Genomic DNA, 17,452 nt, shown 5'->3' with positions numbered 1-17,452 from the left:
CTGCTGTTTCAGTCAGGCCTATGAACCTCGGAGCAATAGGATATTTATAAGAAAATTCCAGACATAGCAGTGGTGCCGTGATCCATATGACCCAAAGTTTCCAGTCTTTGTCTATCCTCCTGTCTTTAAGGAAAAACAGAGGGGCATAAAATGAAAACTTGGAAGATCACAAATCATTGTTATGACTCATTATAATGAATGATTTGTGCATTACTTTATGGAGCAGTTAGATTGAGTTGGGGGAAAAAAGAAACCTTCCTTTTTAATTTTCAACACTTTATGCCAATTTTCAGGCAACTGTCTTTCCTAAAATAACAGCACTCTCTTTTCCACACTATCCTTGGTAACTACTGAGTTTTTTCAGCTGAGGGAGTGTGTTGTGGTATAAAGGTGCAGCCTTGCATGGCTGTTGTCAAGAGCCTGTTACTGTTCCCATTACAACATTAAGTCTTATTTTCTGGTGTTTAAAGCTGGGTCGTACTTGAACATTGGAAGTTTTCAAAACGTATTTACAAATAAGAAAAATAATCTCATTGGGTGTGTCTTGTTAGTTCTGTGAAGGAAAAAGTGCTCTGACAGCTTTGTAGCAACTGTGATTCACAGTTTTGGATACTCAAAATAAGTCTTCTGACCACAGCCTACAACCTGGTTTCTAGATTCTTCTGAGTTTTGTTTAGCGATAGTTTGTGGGTTTTTTTGTCAATTATTAATGGCTTCAGAGTCGTTAGAAAAATAATAAATCTACTGAAGTCTCGAAATAGCAGCTATTTTTTGCATTACATTGAATTTGTAAAATTCATCTTCTTTATTTGTGTAACATCTTCATATGGTGAATTAATAGGGTATATTCTCAGGTCTCAGAGTTTTCTCTTAACTTCCTAGGATAAATTCTAATGTTACACAAAAATCTACTGGAGGTGTGGTTATGTATCTGTGGACTTTGAAAGACACTGTCAAGCTACCATTTCAACACACAACAGATTTTCCTTAAAGTTACGGGATTACATTTTTTAATTTGCTTTTCACAGAGGAGAGCACACTATTTCAGGTAAAGTCTGATAAAGAAAGCAAGGTTTTCCCAATATTTTACTAGTTTAAGTCACCAGAGCAGAGAAAGTCATAGCACTTCAGAGGGATTTCATCCTTACCTTGAATTTTTTATGCCCTACTGTATGTTAAGAAGTGCTGAGGTCACTCTGCACTGGCTGATAATGAATTCCATATAATCTGTTAATATTGGGGCACAACTGGGTAGGTGTAAGAGTTAAGTTTCAGTCTTTAACTCAGAATTTCCTTGTTTCACTAGTTTCATTTCAAAAGGTAACACTGTTTTAAGGGTGTACATTTTCTGTGATTTAGCCATACAATTTTATAGGAAAAAGTCATTTTTTCATGGAAACAACATATGCGTAACTGGTAATGTCCATATGATGTATATTAGCCGTTAGTCATTTACAAGGCTTGTCTATTAATAAGGGCAAGTGAGTTAAGGTTTTCAAATGCAGGGTATTCAGTTGTACTTTTCAGTTGGGTAAGTCTGTTTGTATCGTTTCCAGTATTTTAAAAATCTCAGCCACAATATGTTAATGAAATTGTTTCCCTTTTAAGTCTTTTCCAGCACAAGCATAGGAGGTTGGGTGAACACTGAAAACTAACACTTCTTTCAGCAACTCACAATTTGATTTTGGCTATTTTCCACTAAAAATTAATTTGGATTTCTGTATTTGACCATTTCTTTCCTTTGGGAGAAAAGATATTTTTGGTTATCTTTCCTACTTTGACCATAGGGAGCATATGTAATGTATATTTTGTTGTGCTTTGCAAATTTTTGGTGCTAAATCATTTTAATAAAAAAAATCATAATACACTAAGCTATGATGGGATTGATCTCATCAAAGAACTTAAAATGCTAATGAATACTGAAAAGTATTGGAAAAACCTTCCAAAAAATCCTCCCCCAGAATCTTCTTGCCAAAAAGCCGCAATGATTTTCCTGCCTTCTCTTTTCACTGAAAAGTGCTGTGTGATTACCACAGGGGACACTGAAATCAAAGCTTTGTTGAGAAAACTATGTAGAAGTACTTGGCACTTTCTGTAGGAATTGTTGAAGAAAAAAGTGTCACTTCTCCTCTGGGTTATAGAGCTTAATTACATTTTCCCAAACTGGAAGAATTTTAGAGCAATGATTGCTCTTTGTATTTCAGGTGTTGTCCAGTAATGACCAGTAATAATTGCTCATTTTAAACCTTCCTGTGGCTTATCACAGACATGTTTTATTTTACAAAGCTGCATTGAGTTTTGCTTTTGCATCTTTTTGAAGTAATAGAGAATACCCTTACTTTTTAAAGGCAGCAAAATTATTCCTCTAATCTGCTACCATTTAACTTATAGATGATATTTTCATACTTACATTTAAATTTTTCAAAGGCTCTAATTTGCAGGGACTCAGTACTGGATTCATAGATTACAGTAAGGTCACAAGACGCAGGAATGGCTCTACAGGGTTAGTCTAAAGGTCCATCTAATCCAGAAGAGAGAGGTCGTGAGAGGATATACATTTTTGTAATAGAAGTTAAACTGAGATAAGGAACTGGACGGTTTTTAGCAGGCACATGTTACACACTGAAATCCGCCAAACCACATTCTCATTTTTCTCTGAATCAAGACCGGATACTGGGGCCTTCATATAATATAATCCAATATCTGATTTCTTGTGAAATCTCTGCTAGTCATTAGTTTATATTCCTCATCACTTTGTCTGTTGTTTCTCTATAAGCTGTTTTGAAGGAAAACATACAGGATTTTATCCAAAACTAATGAAAACCAGACTTCTTCTGTTGATGTATTAGGCCACAAGTGACTACCCATATTTAAGATCATAAAAATAACTCCATGATCTGTGACAATACAAAATTATTCCTTATGGTGCCATTTTCAATGATTTGTCCAGTTTACATAAGGGGCAAAAAAATTCATAGAGTTTGGAGGGTTGTTTTTACTTAGGAAATAGAAATTGTAAGAGGCTTCAGAAATAAACTGTGACTAAAAACCAAAATGCTGGGCTTACCATTACTGGTTTCTGCTGATTCCTTCAACAACATAACTAAGCTTTTTACACAAGCTGTAGACAAAAAAGCACAGTTTAAATTTGCCTATTACTTTTACAGTCAGCAATTCCCAATATATCTTACCTTCATAAGATTGTTGACATTGCATATATTGCATGATCTTTCACACAAAATATTGTGTGGTTTTGAAATACAGATGTTCCTTTATGATCATTGCTGTGATCTTCTGCTCAGAATTTGCATCCAGGCAACAAAAGAAAAGTTTCAAGGACAGAACTGTATCCACAGTTACAGCAGATAGGTCAGTAGAGATATTACTGCTCTGGCAAGACTTGTAGATGGAATGACATTAAAGTAATCTCTATTCTAGATAACTATAAAATTATAAACTAAATTCTAGATAATTATAATAATGTGCAGTGCCTACAGGTCCATAACTGAGAAGGAAGGCTGGTATTTGCAAGGAGCTCATAGAAGCCCACAGCTTCCAGTTATGTCTGGGACCCAGAAACACAAGAGCATTAACAGGAATTGGAGGCTGGGGATTGAAGATTGAACATGTTCTGAGTATTTTCATCCTTGCGATAAAAGGGAACTTGCACAACATCATAAAGATGTTTGTCTAAACATTTTTTAGTGTGGAATTAAAAAATGGTCATTTTCACTAATTTTTTTGTTGTTGTTTTGCACACCCCCTCCACACATACACACTCATTGATGGAATTAGATTATTAAAAATATTTATGGTTTGAACTTAGTTTCTGTTTATTTCTTTCCCAGGAAGACATTAAATTACTTGTATGTAACTGCTACGACTAATTATTTTTGTTATTCATTAGCCAAATTGCCAGAGTAGATTTGCATGAAAGTTTCATGGGTAAATTTGACCTGCTGCTGGTCTAGTTTATTTTTGCTGAATATTGCCTTCTAAAACTATGTGTAAAGGAAAATTTCTTTCTGACATTATATGTTTGTTCCATGCATATAATGGGAAAAATGATGCAGGAGAAAAAAGTAGATCTTCATTATTACTTGACAAAATACAGTTTTCATTTCTGAACCGCTTCATTACACTCTTGGAATATATAGTACTGCTTTCTTTTTGCCACTGATCAATGATGTGCTGTTTAGCTCGAATATAAAAGTAAGATATAGGGGAAAGCCATCTATAAAAGGAATAGGAAGTACAGCAAAGATGAAGTTCTTTTTGTGACTAGTGTACTTTTGTCTGGTCTAAGAATAAGACTCACATTAAGAGAATTGACCAAGAGTACCAGTGAAACACCTAAGCTATGTTGTCATGTTTAGGACTTTACTGTATCTCTATTAAATGATGCAGTTCATTTAGGGTATTTTCAAATATCCTAAACTCAGCATAAGCCATGCATGGGAAGTTATCATCATCAAGGCTGCAAGAGTCTGGATCCATTTTTTTATGAGGGTTTAGAAAAATTGCTTTTAGCTAACCTAAAAGGATGTGGAAAATGAGATGATCTTACTGGATTCAAATTTTCATCAGAATAACCAATCTCTTCCCTCTAAATTCTGCAGTTTTAGATTGCTAAATCTGTTGTTGATACAGCTCTAACTTTACTATGAATGTACTCCTTACTCAGACATAGGTGCTTAATTCTTTCTCATGCAGTGTTAATGTTTCCTCCTTTTGCCTCACTAAGATATCAAGTCAGTTTTTGAGGTTTTTTTTTAATTTTTTTTTTTGGTCAGAGGCCAGCTGCAAATTGCTGGGTAACCAGTCAGTTAGGGAGAGGACAGAACAGATCAGGGTTGCAATAAGGCAGAGGGTCAGATGTGGAATGGACAAGTTTATGACTTGCAGTATTTGATAAATACTTCAGCAAATGTGAGAATTCATCAGTTTGGTAATTTTTATTTGAAGGTTATACCTAGTAGCTGGTGTTCAAACTTGCATAAAAGACATCTCTGCAGATAATTTTGAGGTTTCATCTTTACAATTATTTCCATTATTACTATTCCTCTCTTTCTTCTTCAAAAAACATGTTCCTCCAAAACTAGGAGGAACAAGTAAATAAACTAACAAGAATCATAAATTCCAACAAAGTGGAATTCATGTAGATGAATTTTGGAAGTTTTAGTAATACTTCTCTACCCATGATTCTGGTTTATTAATTGTGAAGTAAATAGGAACTATATAAAAGACTCTGTGATTAGATAGAGACAAATTTATGTCTACTATGGAGAATGTTTGGAATAAGTTCTGTTCTTTTGCCTGTTCCTTATGTTCTACTTTATTGTATTCTTACATGGTTTTTGCAGTTAAATAATCATCATAGCAATACTATAACACTTAAAATATGATCCCTGCACTATCGAAATTTATGTCTTTGGCTTAAAATAATTTAGTTTTTTGTTTTGAAATCTAATATTCAGTTCATCAACAGTTCATATGATTTACTGTTAAAATAAGTAACAGAATTATACTCTCAATTTAGTTATTACCCTGTAAGTAACATAAGCAACTCAAACAACTTAAGCAAAAAAGTGAAAATACAAGTGAAATGAATTATATTTTCAAGGTTCACTTTGCTCTGAAAATTTTTGCATGGAATCTAAATATCAGTGGATAGTAGTAACACCTGAATAAATGTTTGAGTTAGCAAATCAAAATCTTTTTAAATTATAATTTTTATTGTAAGTATGTGAATTGTTAAATTATGTGTATTTATGTAAAGTTTCAGACTATACATTTTTTATCAACCTATGCTGTATCTACAGCTAGGAGTGTCTGGAATCATGGGAATTACTGAAAGTGTAAAAAAAGGCTATAAATGTTGGTTTCAGTTTTCCAAAGCCTGTACGTGTATATAAAAGTTGTTTTAAAATTAACACTGCACAGATAATTTGTTTTGGTTTTATACCACATAATTCTCTTCTTTATAGCATCTACACAACTCAGTACCTGAGATTATTTACTTTGGTATTGCTGAAGTCCCAGTCATGGAGTGAAATATTAGGAGCTTTATTCAAAGTAGAACATACGATAAAATCCTAGTAAAACGTGAAGAAAAGGAGAATACAGCTAAGATTGCCACTCGTTGGCAAGCACTGCAACATGGTATAAAGCCTGGGTCTCTGAGTCAGTGTTTTTCTTTCCCTCTGAATTTTGTGGTTGAGGAACTAGTCAGCAGCACTGGTAAAAGCAGCAAGAAATTCTGGAATTTGCTCATGAGGGCATATAGTCTTTGCAAACCCAGTGGCAAGAATTTGGTGAGCCTAGTCTGTGCCACATCACATTGTGGTTGTCCTACATAGCTGGATATTTTACTGCTCACTATCTACTTGAACATACATATGAAAATACTGGTTTCTTCCTTTTAGGTTTTAAGATTACTAAAACAATTTCAGCATGTGCTGGAAATCTTCCTTCTGTCCAGATCAGTAAATACAAGGGGGAGGATTGCTAGGCTCGTTGTGGTGAACCAACTTTAAACACTACATACCTGAATGCTGTAGTGGCAGACATCCACAGGACAACTTTGATGAAATGTTCAGCAAGCATAAGCAAAAAATGTAGCAACTGATAGAGGGAGAGAGAATTTGGTATTTTCCCCCCAGAAAGCACATGCATGTGCTTGTTCTCCTGTAGATATTGATTGTATTAGAAAAGCATACTTAGAGGACTCTTGCAATAGGAAGAGGTGGAGGAAAGCATCTTGTGGACTGAGGACTTTGTAAAACTCTGAATAAAGTACTGGCTATTATGAAACCAACAAGAACTCTAAAGTTAGGTATTGGAAACAGATACATATGCTTATGTAGAGTCATTGCTCCACAATATGATGTATCCCTTCTTAAAAGGTAAGTGGCTTGGAGAACTGATGAGAGGACTCCAGCATCTTCTATATTGTTGGACGTCATCTGTATTGCAGGATGACAGGCAGAGCCCATTGAAAGTTATTGATCAAGGACTGTTACAACCAAAACCAAAAATGCACTCTCTCATGCTGTCAAAATAAGAATAATTTATTTATTTCACAAGTAGTACTTGTAGTGCTGATTTGTGTGGACAAGTTAAAATATTTTCCTGGGTTTAGATCATGCAGGGTTTTCAATGAAGATACTGACTTTTGGACAGACCCCAAAACCTCAAATTGTTTACATGATTTCCACTTTTTTAGGATTCCAGCCATGTGTCTTCTGGGGAGGACACTGATGTTCTCTTCTTAAACAGCATCAGGACACTTTTGTATTAGATAAAGCTACTGCAAAGGTACTGTTCAGCCAAAGGTGGCATCAAAGATCAAGCCCTGCGGGCTGCTGCTATGAGCCAGAAAGGGAGACTGTGAGGTCCTCAAAGGCATGGGAGCTGGAGCTGGGGATGGTGAGGAAGAACTGAGAGAACAGGCAGTAGGTGGGGTAGTCCTAGGTAGGAAGGGGTAACCTGGGGCCCTAAGTGAACAACTCTGTGAGCATTCCCAGGGAGACAGTGCTCAGTACCACATTTTGGCCAGAAAGCCAAAAAGCAGGAAAACGAGAGAGGAGGAAAGTCAGCCTGGAGATAATTTTAGAGTGATAAACCTCTTGGTAAACACATAACATGTTGGAGTGTCTTCTGTCAGTGATTTTCTGGCACCTGTTATATGCTAGTAGCTAATAGCAGGTCATTCATCTCAGTCCTGAAAAAGCCTCTCTACCCATATGTCCGTTTAGAGTGTTTCTGAACATTACCTGCACATTCTTGATGCAGACTTCAAAATTGTGAATTAGGTCAGAAGTTAATGCTTCAATTTTACTTTTAGGAGAATATCTTTTTTGTTCTAACAAAGCTAATAACATACAAGGCAGGCATCCAGCTTTCAAAAATGCATGAAATTCAATGATTTTTATAATGCTTTTAGAATGGAACGGATTTGAGGCAGAAAAAGCCATTATGTATCCCCCAGTTGTGTTCATTCCTCTAAACAATCATTAAAAACAGTCCAGGTTGTTTTTGAAGTGAATGTTTTCACTCTTCTATATTTTTAAGATTACTAATACAGGTTGCTGCTGTCTCCAGAAAAACAAACATTTTTTTCAGCTCTTCTCTGAGCTTCTTATAACAAGTGCTGGTGATCAATTAGCTAGTTCATTAAAAAGTTACACATGATTTTATTGAGGCAAGCAATTCTGAATCAAAGAACCCAATTCGCAGATCTAGGTTGAAGCACATAATTGGCATGTATTTCAGGATTGCTATTAAAGCTATAAAAAAGATTTACTAGGGAAAAATGGATCCAAAAACCCTAAAGGAAGGAGTATGTTATTTGTGTGACCCAGTTTACAAATGGACTCATTTAATACTAAGGTCTTATCTACTAAAACAAAAAACTGAACTAAACATAAAACTTTAACTTCTTTAGCAAGAAGTTATCCTTCATCTGATACACGTAAATTCATACTGCATTTCTTCTGCTATGATTTTTACTATTGCTATCAAAGATATATTTTTATTAATTCATATACATTTCATTGAAAAGTCAACACTGTGTTAACTGTAAAACAAAATTGTATCAGCATGTTCACCATGTTGTTGAGATCCACAGTGAGTCTGAGATTAAAGTCCCAGTTCTGCAAACAGTTCTGCAAGAACAACTTAGTGAGGAACCTTATACACATGCTAGTAGGACATGCTTGAGCATTTGCAGGGTGAAAGAGAGGGAAGGTGCATTATTCAGAGGATGTTTTATAAACAGTGGTGCTTTATTCAGAGTTTACAAGAGGGCCAAATCTTGAAACCTGGGGGGGAAAGTTTGGGTTAAGAAAGCTTTATTTTTTTAAATACTTGGAAGAAGTTATTTACTGGCGAGTGTTTCCAACACTTGTTTAAGCAAAAGAAAGACATTTTGGGTTTGGAACTGAGACGTATAAATAATCAAGTCTTAAATATATTAAAATGTACACAGAATCTACTTTCTGTTATAATTTTGATTGCTTGATTGCCACAATCTAAAAGCTTCTGTAGCTGATATTACCGTTGGATTTTATGTGATGGCATTGAGGCAATTTTTTCAACTATTAGCCTTCCCAAGGGTTCTTTTCAGACAAAATGTTATGCATCAGCTCTTATTTGAGTGTAAGCCTATTGAGCCGCATTCTTCTCTCTGCCAACTTGGCAGCAAGTTCTTGTGCTAATAAAAGAGGTTACCCCAGATAGCGATCCCAGATGTGCCTGAACTACTTTTATTAGGACTATGGAGAGGCTCAGTGTTTCCTTCTAACTGTTTTCAAAAATGGTGTGGGCTTGCCTTCATAATTGCCTGAAGAATTGTATTACATCACTGGAAGTTTTTTTCTCAAAGAGAGTAAAATGTATGGGTTAGCACAGAACCCTGATTAGGAAATACTCAAAACAATTGTTCAAAACAATGAATGCCTTTTGTCACAGAACAAACCTTGATTTGACCTTCCTGAATTCTGTTGAGAAGAGAACGTTTCTGTTTAACACTGAGTTAAAAATACCTTAATTTGTTACATATTAATGAGACTTAGTAGCATGATTAAAATAAGCAATAATAGGTGTTTCTCAGAACAACAATGTATCTGTGGTATCTGACATACTTGACTATAATGACAGTTATCCTTGAAACTGTTGAACATTGTGTTTTGCAGGATTAGTATTGTACTTGGTGATAAAGCCAACTTAGTGGGTGCCTGATACTGGGCTAAGTGTAGACTGGAATTGCTAACATCAATATTCTTCCTCTTTTTTTAAGTGTTATATAGTAATTAGCGGTTCAAGAAGAAGTTTTATTGCTAAAATGTATTCAAAATTTCTCCATGCTATTTAGTTTAATGTGTTGGCAGCAATTTTGAAACTGCAAGAAATAGGGTAATCTAACTGAAATACTTCATGAAATAAATGTAGTCTGTAAAACTACTGTTGCTATCCATAAATCATAAATAAAATCAATAAATAAATCATAAATAAAACAATCTTAAATCATAATTTTGATTTTCCTTTCAAGGCCACAAGCTTCCTGTTGAAATATTTATTGTTGTCAAAATGTGAATAGAGAAAACAAGGTTTTAATTAAAATAACTCATTGCTTGCTTGTATTGTTCATCTTATTATTAAATTATGAAAAATGAATGGTGCTTTAATTTCTGGTCATGTCTCTGGCTGATTTTTATTGTAATTGTGTCAGATATTAAAAAAAAAAGTAAACTGCACAGTGGATTCATTTCATAGTGAAACACATGATAGTATCCATTTCAGATTTCCAAAAACAGGGTTTGACTCAAAGGCTCCCATTAGTTTCAATGGGCTTTGGATCAGGCACAGGGTTAACAGCTTATTTTTCAAACAACTAGAAAGAGGTGTAAATGTCAAAGGTGATAGCTATACTGTGAGTTCCATAAACTACAAAAAAAAAGTTACTACCAAAGCTCTTTTTTCCTTAGTTTAGCAGCTTTATGAAAACAGTGTTAATAAGTATATCAGGAACAGTATATAATAATGAATCAGATACATAAAAACAAACCCTTTAAAATCCCTTTTATATAATAATTGGAAAGTTAAAAGTGACTTAAAATCGCTGACTTCTCATGCTGTGATGCAAATTGTATTTTTTTTAGGTTCCAAATTCAAAGAGGGAAAACTGATCCAACCGGTTACAAGAGCCTGGGGGACTGTTTTAGGACTATTTTCCAACGAGAAGGGTAAGAGTATATGTTTTTAAAGTTGTCAGTTTTATGTGACCTTTTTTCATCACCCGTTTTCCAGACATTAGATCCTCTTTATTTTCCACCCCATTTTTGCAATTGCCAGAATTTGGCAAACATGTTGTCTTACATAACGAGCACAATTTGAAAAGTCTTAGCATTACTTATACTCACAATACCAAATTTTACTATTAGGATATGCTTAAAAACCAGGAGGCACAGCTCCGTAGAGCTGGGGCAAACACTGCTTCAGTTCTGGCAGCAGGATGGCTGAGGCAGCGTAGTGCAGTATCTAGGCTTTTGTATCTTGTCCTGGTTTTCTGAACTGGCTTAGCCTGAGCTATCACCAGTTCGGTGAAGTACTGGTTTCCAAGCTGTAATGAATTCCACAGCTTTTCAGTCTGACAGAATACGGGAAAGGATTTATGGTCTTTAGTCACCTGAATCATACTGGCTTCAGAAGGTACCAGTGTTCTAAGCCTGAGCTCCTGTAAGAGACTTAGGTTCTGATCCACAAAGGCATTTAAATGCATGCTTAATTTTATGACCAGTCAGCCCAGTTAAAGACATTGAATGTAATGGGACTGATCATATGCTTAAAGTTAAGCCTGTTATCCACAGGAGCTCTTTGGGAGCTAGGCTTTAATCAAGGTAACTCTAATTAGTAGATCTCAGTTTTGAGCAGCTGGCAGGCTTTCCATGAGGACTTTGTAAATATAATAGCAACCCATTTTTTATCTATATATTCATCAGAATGAAAATGTTCTTATATATAGTGGCATAGATACCACTTTTGGAGACAGCATAGGTGCAGTGAGGCACAGACTTCTTGTGTTCACAAGCTGTCCCAAAAAAATAGAGGTTAGACGAGCGGTAAAAATTAAGAACTAGATCTGTTTTGTTTCTTGCAGTGAGTTTAGCTAAGCTACTCTGCATCAGTATGTAGATACAGAACTGTGTGTTTTGAAATGCTGAAGTAGCTTTTAGTGTTTTCAAAGATGAGTATATGTCAATTTTCATTGCTTTTCAAAAGAAAACTATTTTTACGGAAGGAAAGTATTAACATTACAATCATGGCAATTTATCTTTAAATGCAGAATTAGTTTCAATATTTATGTCAGTGAGCATGAAAATGCCATGTATCTTATCCAAGCTCACTGGTATAAACATAATTTTTTTTTATATTTATATCAAGACACGACTCTGTAAACCAGAAAATATGATTGCATGAAATTATTATAGATTTAAGTCAAAATTTAGCAGTGGGTTAAACTAAATTTCTTCCAGGCTAGAGCTAATACAGAGTTTTACTTGCCTGTGGCAAAAAGAGTTTGAACTAAACAAAAAACAAGTTCTATGAATGCTTAGTTTTCCCCAGGATGTTAGACAGAGGCAGACGGTAATGTTTAAACAGTCATCGATGGTAAGCACTAGGGAGAAAGGAGACAAAGAATCTCAGATACAGTATAATCTTATATTTCATCTAAAAATTAAAAAAAAAAACCCTAATCCTGAAAAACCTGTTTGACTGCATGAGTCTTGCATTCCCATCTGCGCAAGTTGTCTGGTTTCTGAAGCATGGTGATAATGACACTTGTGAGGGCAGTGAGAGAGATGACTGTGAAGTATTTTAGTTAATGGAAACCTTGAATCCTGATAACCGCATCCGTGAGTGACCAAAAAAATATACAGAAGAGAGCACAAAGAAAAGGCTTCACATTTTGTTAACAAGGAAACAACAATTTATGAGGTGTTCAGGTTCAGGTGTATAAATCTGTGAGAAAAGTAAGAAATTTATTCATGCCCCATATTTATTTCATGTTGGCAATATAAAATAACCCCATTAGTGTGTGGCATTTTCAGACTGATGTTCTGAAACATCTAATTCAGTGTACACTGACTGTAAAAGGCTCTCAGCAGCTCTCTCTAGCACTCAGAATTCCTTACTGGCATATGTGATTTTATGATGACTACAAAAGTAATTAAATAAAGGAACACAGTGGGAAAAGAAATGTTACTGATGATCTGCTCCTGAAAATGTTTATGTTTGGGAATAGTGCTTATGCTCATTTGTATTTGCATTTCCGATAGCAGCAACTATGATGAGCTAAAATGTCAGAGCCCAGCTCAGACAAGACACTTCCTAATGCCTTAACTTTTTGACCTTGTTATGTTGAGGTTAAGTATGCAGAATCAGCCTGGGAAGGACTTATTTTTACAGATACATATGCTAATGTTTCATTTGCTGCAATGTCTTTTACTGAAAATTAACCAGTTTTACATTATGACAGTGTAACAGTAGCAATCAGATGATTTTATGGAAAGCTTCCTCATCACAAAAAATGGCCAGGATTTCTTTAACTGTCCCTCTGATTTTCTGTTCATTATAATAAAATGGACAGAGGAAATATTTCCAGTGTAACCACTATCAGAACACTGTCCTTTTCAAAGAATCTGAAGACTCCTTTATCTTTACAAATTTTTAAAAAATTCATTACAAATTTCTTAACCAAAAAAAAAAAAACCTACCAAAAAAAAAAAAAAAAACAGGGAAAAAAAAACCACCCTTCCCCAAACTTTGAGTGGCTCTTCAGATGGAAATAAACTTTCTCCACAGGGAATTAAATTCTTCAAAGAAAGATCCATTCCTTGAACTCTTTTCTTGTCTAACAAGAAAATGGGAGCCACAAAACATAAAATTTAATTGAGACTCACTAAAGGAAGGTTCAGTTGAGCAGAGCATTAAAGGTCACAGAGCTTTCTGTTAAAGCGAGGCAGGAGTATCAGCTTGGCTTTTGTGAACTTGTGTTTGGAGCATCCAGTTGTTGCCAATTGCACAGGGGCTGCAGCAGCGTGAATCTTTCGGTGGTGAGCAAGCTCTGCTCAGCTGGATTTGCTAGGAGCCATGCATCAGAGGTTCTCTGGTTTCATTTATGAGATGATGCATGAACTGACAGATCTTTGACAACAGAGGTGAACCCACCAGGAGCATATCTGTTTATTGAGGAGTGACAGCTTTATAGCCAACATAAAAATAATCTGATGTTTACTGGGGAAAATGTTTGGGTACAGGATTAACTGAAACCATTAATAGAGAAAACTTGTCATTCTTTTTAGATCCCAAAAACAAGAAGTTAGGTTATGTTAAATGACTGATTTTTGTATCATCATCATCTTTACTGCATTTCTATTTGCTCACTTTTTCTTTGATAATGACTTAGGTTTGAATATGAAATGTAAGAATAAACAAACGGTCTAGCTGAATGTGTATGTTGCATTTATATTAAGGACACATGGTGTTATGTCTCATATTAAGAATGGAAAATTATGCCCATCTGCACTGTCTTAATTTGGAGTTACAGCATTAAAGTGATGGATGCTGTTATTTCGAGTCTATAAACAACTTTGTTCTTATAAACTTGGATTTTCATGGGCTCATAATTTAACAGTAAATGTTCTGGGTTACAGTTGGCTTTTTTTAGTATGCACCCAGTTAAGCAACCTGTTACTTTCTCCATTCATTAGTTAACATGCCTGAAATAGAAAGGGCAGTAATATCCTGGTTTCCAGTTTTCTAACTCAACACTTGAATAAGTTACGTTTTAAAGTGCCGTTAGCCTTCCTTCGAACTAGATGGTCCTGGTCCAGTTGTCATTGATCACTTGAGACTTCGTTACTTCTACTGAGTTATTTGACTATGTTGAACTTGTTTGGGAAGGAGCCATTACCTCCGTGTTTACACAGCACTGTAGCTTGATAATTATTCCTGTCTTGTTCTCAGCACCACCTTACCACTCTCTTGTACCTAGACTTCTCTGTATGACCACACACCTTTTTTTTAATAAGCAGTGCCCTGACTCATACATTAGAGGGATTAGATTATACAGCTACACAAAACTTGTCAGCTATGGGTGGAGTAGGTGGGAGAGAAGCCAAGACTAAGCAGGAGCTTGATGAGCACAGAGTTGTCAGCAAACATGCAGAAGCTGGAGCATTCCTGGTTTACGTGAGATCAATGTTCATCAATTAAGGAATTTGCTAGCACTCTCCTTTGTCCTGCCTACATCCATCAACTCTTTATTGCGGTAACAAGTTCTTGAGAGACTGCAGCAGTGCTCTTAAGGCCTTGCTGTAGGTGATACGCTGCTGCTTCTAGTTGCCAACAGGTCAGGGAAGGAGACTTACAGGATTGCCAGCCCTGCAGGCAAGCACCGGCCTCTCACACTCACCAGTAATCATCACTGCCTGTTCCAGGGGCCCAGCTGAATGCATGCTCTTCCAGCTGGGCTGAGGAGACCTGTCAAAAGGCTGCCAAGTAAGTGTTATACAAGATACAAATACTTGGCTACCTTGCGCCTGAATCCATCAATGAAATCGCAGACCAGGGAAGTGTGACATGGTCAGTCATGCCAAAAATCCCTTTTTTCCTGTGAGCAGTTATGAAGTGGCAATCCATTTCCATTTTCTGGAGGCATAAATTCCTGTGGTATTGAAAGACCAGAATTTGGGCTCTGCTTTAAGTGCTCTGAACAAGCAGAAGTAGTAGATTAAGATGTTATTTCCCCCCACAGCTATCTGCCCCACTCTTTGATTTGTTATTAGCACTTCATACCAGGAGGAGCAGAAGTGAACTTGGATCCATGCTTGCTTGCTACCTTCAAGAATCTTGTTTCTTAGTAGAGACCAACCTGCACTTATAGATCTGCAGTAAAAAGAGAAAAGATGCCTTAGCATAGACTTCAGGCTCCCCACAATAAAAGAATTTCAGAATTTTCTCTGGGTAATTAGCAAGTGCTCCATCTTCGTAGGGATGGAACTAGATGAGAGCGTTGGAACTAGATGATCTTAAGATCCTTTCCAACCCTAAGCATTCTATGATTTTATGATTCATAATCTATGCAAAGTAATAGATCTGTTTTCCCTGTAACTGTTTTTGTGGCACCTACTCTCACTTTACCTCATATCTTACTCTGCGTAGTCCTACATACAATATCTGATCTTACTGATTTTAGTTCAATTTCATTGTCTATAGTTTGTTTGAACCTGTGTCTTAAAACTGTATTTTTTTGTTCTTACTCTGATTGGGTGCTGAGCCATAGAATTTAAATGATGGTACAGTCTTGAATAAAATAATTGTTAAGACTTGCTTTCAGTATTAGAGAAGAGGAAGGCAGAAAATTTGACTGACAATATTTGCCTGATAATAAGTTGTGATTTATATTATGCTCACAAGGGTTTAGATCAAATATGGCCACAAAAGAAACGTCTTTCATGTATCTGTATGAAGTTGATGCACGTTCTGCTTCCTTTTTTAAATAAACATTCAAATTTGATGGTTCAATTTTGTCTCACTTCCCAATAAAGTTGACAAAAATCTCAGGAAATTCTGATGCCTCATTACATTTCAGAATGCATGTACATATGTGTATGCTTGCTTATTTATAAAATGTTCATGCATTCTCTTAGTCTCTAAGTAGATAAAAAATAACCAGTTCATAATGCAGTGAAGTTTTGCCAACAATCCCAAATGATTGAATGCTTTTGCAGCGCTAGTCAGTCATGAAACAAAGATGATACTGGTTGTTTTAACCCATGGATCTCAAAACACTTCACAAAAGAAGGAAGCACCATTATCTCAATGGTACATTGAGTTATATTGTACATTGGTACAGATGGGGATACTGAGGTGTAAAGTGCCAGGAAGACAAGTAGATCTGGACTGGAGCATGCACATAGGTGGCTCTCACAGAGCAGCCTGATGCCATGACATTTGTTTGCCCCATGGTAGCATGTTAACATGAGAGCTCTGAGAAACATGTACATAGAACTGCATTCTTTGATACAGGCTCCTAATTGTGAAGTAGCTTGTCTGGGAGAATGCATGGAGGTAATAGTATTTTTAAGCATAAAGCTCCCTGTTCAGTACACTGGGCTGACTCCAGATAGGAGTATTTACAATGATGGTTTTCATGAGGTTTACATCATGAGGTTTTCATCATCCCTTTCAGGCAGGAATTCTCTGTTCCTGACTGGAGGTTCCCTACCCCCATCTTCATATGTTAGCACTTGAAAACATAAGAAATGGCTCTGGAATGTGAAAAACTTCTATTTCCAGTTTTATGTGTGCAGTTCTGAAATACAATGAGGTTGTAGTGGTGCAACCAAGGGTAGTGTTTAGCTAACCACGTTTTTATTAGTGATGGATACACATTTTACTTGCAAAATTTTATCTAGTACATATGGCAACACAGTAAACAAGGGCACTCATAGAGAATCACTTTTGAGAATCATGTTTTAAAGATGATATACTCATTTATTTCCCATAGGAACTAAACACAAGAAAATCACATAAATCTTATAAGCACCTGAGGAGTAAACAGGCCAGATCTTAGCTGGTGTTAGTCATCATTGTTTGCTAAGGCTACTGAAGGCACACCCATTTACACTGGGTAAGTCTTCTGTATTTTTATAAGGTCCAAGTTATATTTTTTTTAATTTCAAATATTTTCATAATCAGATTGTTTTAATCTTAAAGTTATGATTTCTTTACTGTCTCTATTTTCTACTAATATAATGTAAATAGAACTCATTATAGTATTAGCATTCATAGCAATAGCTCCTATAGGCCTCAGTTTGGAATCGTATGATTACATTATAAGATGCTTATACTTACAGTAATAAGAAGATACCTAGAAGTATTGTTT

At 35.8% G+C, this 17,452-nt stretch overlaps 1 protein-coding gene across 9 annotated transcripts in view; it reads left to right on the top strand.

Moving 5' to 3' along the window:
- SLC25A21 (solute carrier family 25 member 21) overlaps window positions 1-17,452 on the top strand; it is a 252,139-nt gene that overhangs the window by 175,472 nt on the left and 59,215 nt on the right. For 6 of the 9 annotated variants that reach the window (XM_061367324.1, XM_061367329.1, XM_061367328.1 and 3 more), the window contains exon 3: window positions 10,662-10,745. The exons of the other annotated variants lie outside the window; for them this stretch is intronic. In XM_061367324.1, coding sequence (XP_061223308.1) covers window positions 10,662-10,745 — 84 coding nt within the window. The remainder of the gene's footprint in view (window positions 1-10,661; window positions 10,746-17,452) is intronic. 9 annotated transcript variants of the gene reach the window in all.

This window comes from Neopsephotus bourkii, unplaced genomic scaffold, assembly GCF_033783945.1.
Source record: "Neopsephotus bourkii isolate Nb327-2 ecotype Australia unplaced genomic scaffold, CSIRO-AGI_Nbou_v1 NB_1376, whole genome shotgun sequence".
In the NCBI taxonomy this organism is placed as follows: Eukaryota; Metazoa; Chordata; class Aves; order Psittaciformes; family Psittacidae; genus Neopsephotus; species Neopsephotus bourkii.
The sequence above is the reverse complement of the archived record's forward strand: the minus strand, read 5'-3'. Positions and strand labels throughout refer to the sequence as shown.